Below are 13,576 nucleotides of genomic sequence, written 5' to 3'. Positions count from 1 at the left end.
TGTGTGTGTGTGTGTGTGTGTGTGTGTGTGTGTGTGTCTGTCTGTGTGTGTGTCTGTGTGTGTCTGTGTGTGTGTCTGAGTAGGTATGCACGCATGCCTTCGTGCACGTACGTCTTTGTGGTTATGTGGTGAAAGACAAAGCTCCATAGAGCAGAACTCCAAACATGAAACATTCAACCTCGGTGGCTGTCTTGGTAAATATTGAAAGGACCTTGAACTGCACACACACACACATGCGCGCACGCACACACACACGCACGCACGCAGCGCGCGCGCGCACACACACACACACACACACACACACACACACACCTGTGTTGAAACGGCCTATGTTAGTGTTTGTGATTCCATTGTTTCACAAGGAATGTAGGCATCACAATTGATATTTGGATAGAATACACTCCACTAATAAGGGATGACTGAGGAATTATTGAGTAAAATCTAGTAACCCCCCCCCCCCCTCCACTTCCCGCCAAATCATAGTCTTGTGTCTCTCTGTCAGATTGCCATATGTGCTGACTGTCTGGACTCCAACTAGGCCCCCGGATTGGTTGCAGATGTATTAACATTGGTATTCCATGTATTACGACGTGATTTATTTGAAAGACACGGAGAAAGAGAGCAGCTTGTGTTTGGAGTATGAATAGAATCCCAGTGTTTCCACAATGGAGCCTTGCGGAACTCCCCACAGAAGGAGAAGTAGAAGAAGAAGAAGAAAAAAATGAAAGTTAGCATGATGATTTGGGGTTATGAAAATATGTCCGACACATGTGCTCCCAATAAGGGGCGGTCAAATAGAATCAGCGGCTCGGAGGAATTAGGGAGTCGCGATGGTGGCGTGGAAGTGCGGAGCGCAGAGCGGTAGAAGCCATGCCAGTTCCAGCTGCTGCTCTTTAGCAATTAGGACACAGGCCAGCGGCTTAACATGCGCCGCGGTGCGCTCTCTCTCCCCCTCTCCTCTCTCTCCCCCTCTCCTCTCTCTCCCTTTCTTTGTCTCTCGTTTCGCTCTCCCTGTCCTCTTCCTTTCCCTGTTGGACGCAGCAATATTACAAATGTGTCCAGAGAGGCTGAGAGAAAGGCCATGTGGATATTGTAGATCATCGAGTAGTTTGAGGTTTCACATACTGTCGGAAACAAAGTGGAGTTATGGTTAAGGAGTATCAAGCTCTAAAACAGTTTCAAAACTTTGTTCCCCTGACAGCGGTAGCCTAGATAAACGGCAGCGGTAGGCTATATTACACATTTTCTTCAAGTGTTTTCGCACAGTTCACACTGCACTGGCCCGGAATGTTCCTCTTCACCTTCATAGACACTGTGAATTCTGCTCTAAACAGGAAGTCATTTTAGAAGAATCTCATATCCTGTTACTGTCACTGTTGTTCATTACCAAAGGATTTTCCAAATTATTTCAATTTGTGGTTGAGCATTAATGTGGTAAGCAAGTAGGGCCTCTACATTAGCTTTCAATATGTTCCCAAATCCCAGTCTATATGCTAGTATCCTTTCAACGAGTCTCCTAGAAAGATGTAGTGTGTGTAAAGCTTGTTATAATGAGACTTTTACACGTGGTGTTTCTATGAAAGCACGGATCTGAGAAGTAACATCTGTGTGATATATTGGATACATATCGGACACTCGTTGGTAAAGGTTTGAAGATGTTTAATATGAGGCTCATGACTGAACATGTCGTCTCTCTCCAGGTGTTCCCTTGATAGACGGAGGCACAGTGCGGCTCCCACGTCTCATTGGTCTGTCCCGAGCCCTCGACTTGATCCTGACTGGACGACCAATCGGAGCCCAGGAAGCTCTTGCCTATGGATTGGCTAACAGAGTTGTTCCTGATGGACAAGGTATCGGAGATCGTTTGTATGTTTAGCATCGCTGTCATGTGGAAACATTGTGAAATCAATTTGAGTGATTTTCAGGGTTCCGCATAAATCATCCTGTCTTCAGTTTCACGATTGAAGAGAAAATGGAAAAGACTCAAAGACATTAATGTATGATTTCAAAAATACATCTGTCATACATTTGAATACATTTGTCAATCTGAAAATAGTTGGATTGCTTCCTTTATGTCTGCGGTAGTGTCTCATATCCGGACCTTTCTCCTCACTTCACGTTGCTTTGCTTTAGCATTATAGCCGTGCAGGAGAGAGTCTGGCTGCTTCACGCTGTGTGTTGGCTCGCATTAGTTTGCCTTTGCAGCCACGTAGGAAGACAAATGGCTTGGATGTGAAGACCAACATGTGGGTGTAGACCTGACACTCCACCATCTCTGGAGTCCAAGTAGAAATCGCTATTCCCCGTGAAATAGCCATATTGTCTGACTAGTCACGTGTGGACCCACCATAAACACAGGCCCATGACCCTAATTCACAGACCCATGCCCCTTATTGGCTCCAGACTCACAGTGTAAGAAACACTCTTGTAGGGTTAGTTCAGAGACAATCATATATAATCTAAATTTGTTCCAGTGAATCTGCTTTCTTTATTTGGCCCCGATACAACCTCGAAGCCATAACTTACCATTAGCGCTGTCTGCTCCTCATTCATTGGAGTCTGAGGATGAAGCTATGCGTGCGTTTCAATATGGCATTTCCTGCCTTATATTAATGCATGAACGCCGCCGTATCCTTAAAGCCCAGAAAGCCTTTCCATGTGCTCCCCGCGGCTCCATCTCTCTTCTCAGATGATCGAAGAAGATTACGCTAATTCTTTTCGGAAGCTCCTCTTCCCACAGTCGAGCCTCGCTCTAATTGGTCTCTCTCGAGGTTGATCACTTAGCGCGGGTTGAGATCAGAAGGGAGGGAAACGCAGAGGCAGTGACGCGCACACACACACACACACACACACACACACACACACACACAGACGCGGGGCATCAAAGTGTGCCACCATCAGGCCTCGTTTTTCCATAGGAGCGATCTGGATGTGGTCCAGTGCTTTCATGTGGCCCGGGGAACAAAGTGGCACGGCCGAAGCTCACAGGCAGGCTGGAGGCTGGACTACAGAACGCCACTCCAACTGCTTTTAGCTGTTGTAATAGTAGAGGGGGGATAGTAATACACTGTAGCGTGTATGTACAGTACATTCAGCACACAGGGAATCATGCCTGTGCATATCTGTGCACCTTATATCCTTGTGCTTGCACATGTGTGTGTACGCCCCCGTGTGTATTCCTGCCAGTAAATGTATGTCCTGCACTGAAAAAAACACACACACGCAAAACATCCATCTTAACAAGTAATTTAGTCTCAGTCAGTCTTCAACTCCTATTTTTGTTAAACCGGCACGGCACGGTGGCTCAGCGGTTAGACTTAGCACTGTTGCCTCACAACACGAAGGTCCCGGGTTCGAACCCCGGTCCGTCCCAGGTCCTTTCTGTGTGGAGTTTATATGTTCTCCCTGTGTTCATGTGGGTTTCCTGTACATGTACTGTATAGACCTTATTCGATTGACGTCACTCACGTACTGGCACACCCACCGCCGCCATATTGTCGACATAACGCAGCAGCTCTCCAGTGACAGCCTATGTGGAGCAGCGTTTATAGGAAGCGAGCCGCTGTTAGCGTTACCTGTATCGTTCCAATTGTGTTCGGATGGTGACCTGCGTTAGGCATGGCTGTAGTAATGACAGCAATAAAGTCCCCGTGGTTTGTTTCTATCTCTACCGTCCTCAGACGTGAAGGGAGCGAGACTGGGGATACGTCAGCAGCACAGGAGAGGTGTGTGGATAGTTAGTTGAGACAGGTGAAACTTTCTGACAGCTCCTCACAGCAAAGTCTGTTCACCTCGTTCTTTTGTTTATTTATTACAGGCATTAACGGCTGCCGTCGGCAGCATACAAATAACAACTGTGGGGTTTTTATTGGCGTCATTAAAAAAAAGACATCAACAGACTTCAGCGCATCATCCGCTGCGCTGAGAGAATAATCGGATGCAACCTGCCATCCCTCCAGGACCTGCATGCAGCCAGGACACTGAAGCGGTCTCGCAAAATCATGGCTGACCCCTCCCACCCTGGCCACAAACTCTTTAAGACACTCCCCCACGGCAAGAGACTGAGGTCTGCCAAGACCAGAACCACCCGCCACAAGACCAGCTTCTTCCCAACCGCCATCAGCCTCACCAACAAGGCCCAGAAACCCCTTCCGCCAAGGGCCTCACAAACAACCCCCCCCCCCCACACACACACACACACACACACAAACTCACTACCTCCTCCTAAACTCAACTGAACTCCCCCCCCATAAAACTGGAACTCATACTGTATCTAATTTAATGCCTGTCTAACTGGGACTGGTAAATTGATGTAAATTCCCTGCACATTAATGCGTATTTAACTTAGCCTGTAAATTTCATGTACATTCAATGTAAACTCTTATCTAACTCTGACTGTAAATTCATGTAAATCCACTGCCTATTTAACGTATATTTAACTCAGTCTGTAAATCTCATGTAAATCCAACGTAAATTCATATTTATCATCCACAGAACACTTCAACACTCATGTACATATTGTATATATTGACTCGATTTGATTCGATTTGATTGCACTTGCAACCTTGCGATTGCCGTTAGTTATCTTCCTACTTCTTGTCCCTGTATATTGATGTGACCGCTACGCTGCATACAGACACTAAGACAAATTCCTCGTATGTAACTTGCATACTGTGGCAATAAAAGTGATTCTGATTCTGATTACCATCGCTATTTTGTAATGGAACAGAAACGACAATAAGGCTAGTTGTCAGCTGCAGCGCTGTGTAGGGCTGTCACTTTTTATTCGAAATTCGAATTCAACTTCGAATGTGGGGGAGGAGGGCATGTTCGAATGTATAATTGACCTGTTCGATTTTTTTTTTTTTTTTTTTTTTTTTTTTTATTATTAACCTAAATTAACCACAGTAATCACCGGCTCAGTATACATTATCCCTTACTTATACTCCTGTCAGTGCCCCTGACCAAGGCACTGGCAATTGAATTGGAGTTGGTCTTCGGGCACTGCACTGCGGCTGCCCACTGCTGCTAGTTCTAGGAAGGTTCCTAGTAGGCCAAGTAGAGGATGGGTCAAATGCAGAGGATGAATTTTCCTGAGGGTATAATAAAAGTTAATAAAGGGTAACTTAACTTAACTTAACTTAAACCAAGAGAAGTATTCTGCCTTAACTTAACTTAAACCAAGAGAAGAATTCTGCCAATGTGGTGAGACAATTTTACTTGGTTTCAGATAGAACACAATTTGTGCTGCGCTCACCACTGGTTCACCGCCACACCACCACCACAAAGCGGTGGTGGTGTAGCGCAAGCCGTTGGAAAGAATGGTTTTCAGAGTGCAGTGCTGCCATTGTTGCTTTGTCACTGCATTACTGTCAAGAAAATGGCACTCAATTCTACTAAATTCTTGAAACAAGTTGATTTGCATTGGAAACAAGTGAAATTATCTAACATTGGCAGATTTGTTCAGTTTTAAGTGAAAAAGTACAAACATTCCAATTGTAGGACTCCTCAATAATAAGACTAAATGACTTGTTAAGATAGAGATTTTGTGCCGTGTATGACCTTATTTTTTGTATGTGTGTGCGTGTGTGTGTGTGTGCTCGTGCGTGTCTGTGTGTGCGTGCGCTCTAACTTGACATTACAGCTCTTGCAGCAGCTCTGGAGTTAGCCGAGCAGATCAGCTCCTTCCCGCAGCAGTGTCTGCGTGCTGACCGCTCCTCAGCCGTCTACAGCTGCTACGACGCCCCCTCCTTCACACGGGTACGCCTGGTGCACAGCTCACACACCCACGCTCCTCCTGTCCCACTGTCGAAAACGTCTGCTTCCTAAGAAATATGTAGAGAAGAATTCCAAAGAACAGGTGGCTTGGTTCATGTGGATCGGGCCTGCGTTTTCTTTCTTCCTTCCCTTCATATTAGTATTCCTATTTTCTGCAACTCCCCCGCTCAAATTAATTTTATTCAAAGGAAAAGCTTAAAAAATAGAGAAAATATAAATTTAATAAATATTTTAATTGGTTGGTAATTGTATTATCTTCTTTCACCCAGGCCATGCAGTATGAGATCGACCATGGAATTCCTGTCATCCAATCAGAAGCTGTTGCCGGGGCGAACAGGTTCAGTTCTGGATCAGGCAGAGGAGGGAAATTCTCCTAGAAGTTAGCTTGCAGAGGGCTTTCAGGTGAACTAGTGCTTCCTCTGCCAGCCATGGAGGTCCAGAGCTCTTTAGCAACAACAGCTTGCATTCCTAAAGTACAACTCAGTCAACTGCCTGGAACAGTGTTAATGTCAGCTGGTTAGTTAGCTACATAGCTACCATCTGGTTAGCCAACACAACACCCAAATGAGAAAAAAAAATGTATCACCTAAACGCCAAGGCAAGATAGATCCATCACCCATTTTGGGTTCTGAGCCATAGATTCAGATGAAATCAAGACACATAATGTGTCTTGATTTCATTTAAATAATGTCATTATTTATATTCATTCCATTCACACTGTAATGATAACTGGATTTAGGTGCGTCTGGTGTGGTCCACTATTGTATAGTAGTCAGTCCAATCAGTATAAACCTTATGAGAATAAATACAATAATTGGTTGGGGTCACACTTTATTTGACAGTAGCCTACTCAACCAGAATTAGTATCCCTGGGTTGATGTTTCACACTGTATGGATGTAAATAATATTCCATGACATGTGACACAGAGGCAAGTCTCTTGGGCTAAAAAAATTCCATCTAATCTACAGTACATCTCAACTAGGGCAATTTTCATTTGACTTGTAAATATACATGCTGTTTAAATGAATGGTCTCTTTCCTTTGATATGATTTCACAAGGATCTCCACATTTATTATTGTAGAGAATGTCATCGTCTCCCAGATAAGATATGTTAATGTGCTGTGAGCCACATGAAGGCTGCAGGCATGAAGGCACACAAAGAGTAGGAAGGCATCAAACGCAGCGTACCTGCAGCAGCGGCGCACCATTGTCCCTCTGGCTTAGAGTGAAGAACATCTGATGACTCTGATCAAGTGTGTGTGTGCGTGTGTCCTAGTAATCAGTATAATTAGTATGGGAGATCCAGCCCTTCCAGGCAGCCTCGTGCTAGGTATGAGCATTCCTTTGGTTTTGGAGCACACCTCCCCTTCATTTTGCGTGTTGTAGAGACTCTCTTTATGTCTGTTGTGTGTGTGTGTGTCACTCTCACACACACACACACACACACACACACACACACACACACACACACACACACACACACAGACACACACACACACACACACAACAACAGACATGTTGTAGAGACTCTCTTTATGTCTGTTGTGTGTGTGTGTCACTCTCACACACACACACACACACACACACATACACACACACACACACACACACACACACACACACACAGACATGTTGTAGAGACTCTCTTTATGTCTGTTGTGTGTCACTCACACACACAACAATGTTGTAGACTTTCTTTATGTCTGTTGTGTGTCACACACACACAACAGACGCACGTGACCTTATCCAATCTGTGTGCTTGTATGTATGACCTTTAACGTTTAACTTTAGACGTGTGTGTGTGTGTGTGTGTGTGTGTGTGTGAGAGAGATAGAGAGGGAGAAAGAGCTCATTAGGTCTAGGAGGTGTCCTGTCTAGACAGCGTGATGACAGGACACACAACCTCTGTTTAGTGTTTCCTCCTGCCTCCAGCACACCCAGCCCATACACATCACCTGCTCTCCATCTGGGGATAGATACACACACACACTCAAGCTAAAAGTTATGGCCGATCAACCCAATTGTCAGAGTGAAACCTTGGCATTTTTCCTGTCTGAAACCATGGATATGTACAATCTCAACATAAATTTCAAACAGCGGTTACCGCCATTTGAAAATCTCACTGTGCTGTGTGTTGTAAGTGGCTCATCTGGTGGCACGCGTACCACGAAGGCTTGGTCCTTCGCACGGCCGACCAGGCTTCGAATCCGACCCACGTACCCTTTGCCGCATGTCATCCCCTCTCTCTCTCCCCCCACCTTTCCTGTCTGCCTACTGTCCTACTCCTATCTAAATAAAATAAAGGAAAAATGCAAAATGTTTGGTTCAGAAATGTTGGCATTCAAAGTCCGTGGTCCACAAAGTGTTTGAAAGATTGTTTCCATGCCGTTTGTCACCATGTGCTGACTCACAAGAGGGAGTAGAGGTAGGTGAGCCATTTCCCCTCATGGTTTCCTTCTGTGGAAGACTATTTCCCTGTTTCCTTGTTTAGAGCCAGAGCCAATAAGAGAAGGACTAGACGACAATGTCCGCACCTTAAGGAAATTCACTATTTACAGGACCACAGCCACAAGTGTTTCGTGACTCACTGTTTATGAAGCCCAAAAGGGTCCAAGTTGCTTAGCCACTGTATTATGAGATCTGCGCTATAAATCAGGGAGGAGCTCTCATTAAAAATGAATCGGAATTGTCTGTCCAAGAAAAACTAAAAGAAAAAGTTGAAAAGTCACATGGTTGCGAGCGCTGGTTCTCTGAGACCAGTCTCCAGCCCTGTTTCAGAGCGCTGGTTCTGAGTCCAGTCTCCAGCCCTGTTTCAGAGCGCTGGTTCTCTGAGTCCAGTCTCCAGCCCTGTTTCAGAGCGCTGGTTCTGAGTCCAGTCTCCAGGCCCGTTTCAGGCAACAATGGATGTTGAGGGTTCATAGTGCACAGACACACATACACACACTCACACTGGTAACTCTTCAGCTTAGGCTACACTATGTTGAGTGATAATAGGCGACTAGTAGGGGTGGGAATCAAAGGTTTGATCACGATACGATATATTGAGTCATTGGACAACGATGTGATATTTGCCGATATTGCAAAATGTGCCATGATACGATTAGGATACGATTTGATCCAGTGGGCTGCGATCGATATTAGACGATATGCGTTGATTTATATTAGAGAGGGCAGCGACAGCCTCTCCCTCTTCTTGTGTGCTTTTCCATTGTGCTCACATTGTATGTGGAAAGAGGTGCGCTTGGGTGGAAATGGTGATGTAGATATTTCTTATGGCATCATGGTGATTTATATCGACTGTGCATCGATGCTATTGGATCATTGATCACTGAATCGATGCAGAACGATGTATCGTCGTCCCACCCCTAGCGACTAGCATCATCTCCAAAGTGAGAGAATGAGAACTTGGAGCATCTACAGTATGGTACATAATATTAAATCATGTAAAGCTAGGTCTGCTGGTTCTGTGTAGGAAATTGGTCAAATTTAGACAAAACATGATAGAAAAGTATATGTTTGAGAGCTAGCAGGGGCTGCTTTCTTGGTTTCCATGGTAAGTGAAGGCAATGGGTGATGAATGTCATGTATGATTTTGGTGCCTATTATGTTCCGATCACTTTGTGTAATCAGTAAATTAACCAACAGGCCACTCCCCCAAAACCTAGATGTATTCCTTTAATAACGAATTGCCATCATGGCATAAAGATATATATATTTTAATCTTACCCTTATTCATCTTAGCAGTAAGAGAGTCGATTGCTATAGCCAGCAGTTGTGTGTGTGTGTGTGTGTGTGTGTGTGTGTGTGTGTGTGTGTGTGTGTGTGTGTGTGTGTGTGTGTGTGTGTGTGTGTGTGTGTGTGTGTGTGTGTGTGTGGCTTTGATGCTGGTTCTCACTCCTCACTCCCAGATAAGATAGGCTCTGGCAGCAGTAGCAGAGACAGACATGGAGATATGGACACCCTTGGCCCTTATCATGAGGGCCATCGCAGTCTGGGCCAGGGAGACAAAACACAGGTTGGGGTGAAGGAGAGGAGAGGAAAGGAAGGGGCGGGGGCAGAGGAGAGAGAGAGAGAGAGAGTACTTTACTCTCTCTTCACAATAAAAAATGAAATGTACTGCCAGCACATCAAATGTTTCTGAGACATATTCATTTGATATTATAATATATAAGATATTTATATAAGTCCAGAGCCATAAATGGAATAGACTTAGAGTTGTGTATTTTGAGCAAATATGGTTTTTGAGTAGCCTAATTGTGGATGGGCACTGCATGGGCAGGCAGAACTGGTCTTGTCGATCACTTGCTGTTTCCCACTCCATCGTCAGGGGTCGTGCCTCAACTGGACAACATTTCTTCCGCCGCTACACGGTCCTTTCCTTTCCTTCAGCGGTGAAGGTACTTCACTCTAGGCGTAAAGATGAGGTTCATAATTGATTCCAGCAGATTTGACGTTCATTTCACAACTCAAATCTTGTTTCAGATTTTGAAGCAGAAATGAATTATGCTCTGGACAGGCTATCCATGTTGAGCGCAATCAAGATTTATATTATAGAGGCAATTAACATATACTATAACGTTAAAAATTGCTACAACCTAAAAACTTTAACTAGCGCAGCTGCTACGTAAATAAAAAAGGCTACACAAAATAAATGCTATAGGAATGATGTAGCCTAACGGAAGATAAATAAATAAAATAGCCTACGTCAGTAGGCTACTACAGTCTACCACAGGCACTTTAAGTCACGATAGTAGGCTATAGTGCAAAGTAGATACAAATGTTTGTTTTTATTATAGCAGAAATTGAGCAGAAATGATGATAGACTTATCTATAGACTGAAAAGCTCCACCTCTGCCCAAGTGCGCACTGACTGGGCGGTTTCACAAGACGCGCGCGTACACACACACGCGCGCTCGCGCACATATTATAGACTGCAACCTGCTGATTCCTGTTGGACTCTCACACTCAGTCAGTAGGAGGACGGGACGGTCATTGAAGCCAGTGGGAAAACTTAAACTATTAAAGGGTCACTTTTTTCCTTTGCATAACGCTGGAAAATGATATATTTCGGAGAGCAAATACATCCCCTTAAGTAAAATGGCTTCTTTCAGAGGAGTTGTTATTCTTTTACGGATGAACTTGGCATCAAACGTTGCCTTTTGACCGGGTTGGATTTAGACTCGCCGGAGCTCTCAGAATAAAGTTTTACATGGTGCCATTCAACCTGAAGCGGGACAACAGCGCGCCACGGGAACCAGAAATGAGAGCAGGGCCAGCGCCAATGATCTACGCATTTTACATTGGAAAATATTTCAAATGGCTTGATACGCGTTTGGCTGCTTTTGAACTGCGGCTGTGATCGATAATACCTGCGCTCGGACAGACTTTGGTTACCATTACGCACATTTTACATTTTGGATAGGCGACTGAAGCTCCAAGCCAGACGCACTTGGGACTCCGGAGGACAACACCATGACCAGCTGCTGGTTCGCCTGGGTCGGATTGTGGTGGAGCGCTTGTTATGGCATGTTCCTGGTGGCGGGGAGTCATTATTTATTGGATGGAAACAACGAAGTGCACGCGGGGTTTATCCACCGGCGGCTGCGGACGCACGAGAAGCGGGAGATGCAGAAGGAGATCCTGTCCATCCTCGGTCTGCCACACAGACCGAGACCGCATCTGTCACAGCACGGGAAGTACAACTCCGCTCCGCTCTTCATGCTGGACCTATACAACACCATCAACAGCGAGGACAAGAGCCCGGTGGAGGGCATGCTGGACCGCTACCAGTCCATGCTGACGACGCAGGGCCCCCCGCTGGCCACATATCAAGAAAATTCCTTTCTAAACGACGCCGACATGGTGATGAGCTTTGTCAATCTGGGTAAGGCGAAAACCTATTTCTGATCAAGATACTACACTTGCCAATTTTATATCGTGATTTATTAAAAAATGCTTGTGCGTAATAGCACTTCTGGGAGATTTTTGTCCAATTTCCAGCTGTTTGAGTTAGGAATCAATTAGCCTACAAAATGTTAATTTTTGTGGTTGACTGTCTGGAAATGTGAACAGGTGTTGGGCACAAGCAGGGATGTAGTGGAGGGTAAACCCACCTAAACTAAGTTGCCCCACCATGAGTTTACCCAATATATTGGTCTGATATACCAACTGTTTATATTATGAAATTAATTCATATTATACAGTGTATCAGACTTATGTAGCCTAAGTTAAATGTGGATAGGCTTAAGAGGTACATTATTAGGCCTAATGCTTTTCTGAAAATATAACTGATTTTCATAATGGTGTTTGTTTTCCACCTAAGGTGATAATTTAACCACCTTTTGATTTACTACATTACCACAGCAGAGGTAGCACCTTGAGTAGCTATGGATCATGTACAAACGCTGTCTGAACCCGGTTCTCACACTTGTGCTCTGTGGCTCAAGATAAGTGACAGCTTTGGTATCTTTGCAGAGTAATTTACTGCTGCATGTAGTCTCTCAGGATAGATCGGCCCCCCTCGGCTCATTCGCAGCACCATCATATTGTGGTCAGGGTGTTGTTGTGCAATCTGCTCCACGATTTATGTCTATGGGAGTAAAATAGAGCTAGTATATCCTCACCAGCCCATCAACCACCACCACTGGTATTTGTATATAAAGAGCTATTCCTGCCGCTGACCTCCAGGCTATACGAGCTGCGGTTTCCGTGCGTAAATTGTGTCGCATTGTTTGTGTTACCCCCGACAGATTGTCTTTAATTAGCGCAGATGACGATAAAGAGAGACACTTTCATCATAACGGGTTGGGAACATAAAAGCCAGAGGCCATGCCTTCCATTAGCAGCTCCAGTGTTTACTGGGAGACTCTAAACAGAGCGCCTGAAGATAAACAGAGGCGCTGCCAGAGTGAGGCGCGTTGGACAAGGCGGCTTAAAACCCAGATGGATTGTCATTCTTCTTGGGAACTAAGGACATTGTCATTATCCGGCCATGGGAACAGTGGGGAAGTATCATTGGAGAAGAATGTGGTTTGATGTCGTTTCTAACTCGCAGCTTATCTTGAATCGACGGAGCCAATAAGCCTGAGTTCTAAGGGCCTGTTGAAAAGTGATTGCCACAGGGTTCACCACTTACTGCAGGTCTATTGATAGTAAAGCCCCGTGTTTTATTTAAACCATCTATAAATCCCTGCCCTAATAGACAGACACCACCACCACCCAGAGAATAGAGTGAGGATTGGCTACAGTAGAGAGTGAGGTAGAAAAGCGTCTCTACTTATTGGTCCTCTGAGTATTCATGTTGCAACATGTGGTGATGAAACCCAGATCTTCAGACAGAAGGAGGCCGTCGTTCTGCGCTCAAATAACCAGGCCTCTCTGTTGGCTTCTGTGTGGGAGTGCGACGGCGGTGGCGCGGTGTTTGTGTGTCTGTGGGCTCTGGTATTCCTGTACTGTGTCAGTTTGCGTTTATACTCCTGTGTTGTTGCACATCTGGCTATCCACTTTGATTCATCACGTCCTGTGCATCTTCTGACCGTTCCCTCAGATTTCTTCAGTGACCGGGGGGATTAGGTTGCCATCTCCTCCAGTCGTACACAGAGTCCTAACCGCCCTGGCTGGAGGAGGTACGGCTTCCTCCCCGAATGTGATTGTAATTAATGTCGGGACAGGCCAAGGCTCTCCATCTGCTTTGCAAATAAGGCCGTGCACGACTACCGTGTGTCATCGCCAGCCGATTAGTTTTTAATGTGTCTCTTTCTCGATTGGAGCGGTCTGCGCTGAGTGACTCTGAGAGCC

The 13,576-nt window shown here is 45.2% G+C and overlaps 2 protein-coding genes across 2 annotated transcripts in view; both read left to right on the top strand.

The window, feature by feature from the left end:
• Positions 1-6,155, top strand: part of LOC310800555 (enoyl-CoA hydratase EchA19) — a gene marked incomplete at both ends in the record, with an annotated part of 42,510 nt that extends 36,355 nt beyond the window's left edge. Inside the window, 3 exons of the mRNA XM_083663170.1 lie at positions 1,701-1,850; positions 5,645-5,760; positions 6,048-6,155. Coding sequence (XP_083519296.1) covers positions 1,701-1,850; positions 5,645-5,760; positions 6,048-6,155 — 374 coding nt within the window. The remainder of the gene's footprint in view (positions 1-1,700; positions 1,851-5,644; positions 5,761-6,047) is intronic.
• A 4,697-nt stretch (positions 6,156-10,852) lies between these two features.
• The window catches only part of bmp6 (bone morphogenetic protein 6), an 84,279-nt gene continuing 81,555 nt past the window's right edge, over positions 10,853-13,576 (top strand). Inside the window, exon 1 of the mRNA XM_083651273.1 lies at positions 10,853-11,663. Within this exon, the coding sequence (XP_083507399.1) occupies positions 11,252-11,663 (412 nt within the window). The 5' untranslated portion in view covers positions 10,853-11,251. The remainder of the gene's footprint in view (positions 11,664-13,576) is intronic.

The sequence above is a fragment of the Poromitra crassiceps genome (genome assembly GCF_964638095.1).
Source record: "Poromitra crassiceps genome assembly, chromosome: 2".
Classification (NCBI taxonomy): domain Eukaryota; kingdom Metazoa; phylum Chordata; class Actinopteri; order Beryciformes; family Melamphaidae; genus Poromitra; species Poromitra crassiceps.
This window is presented reverse-complemented; position numbering and strand designations above follow the sequence as displayed.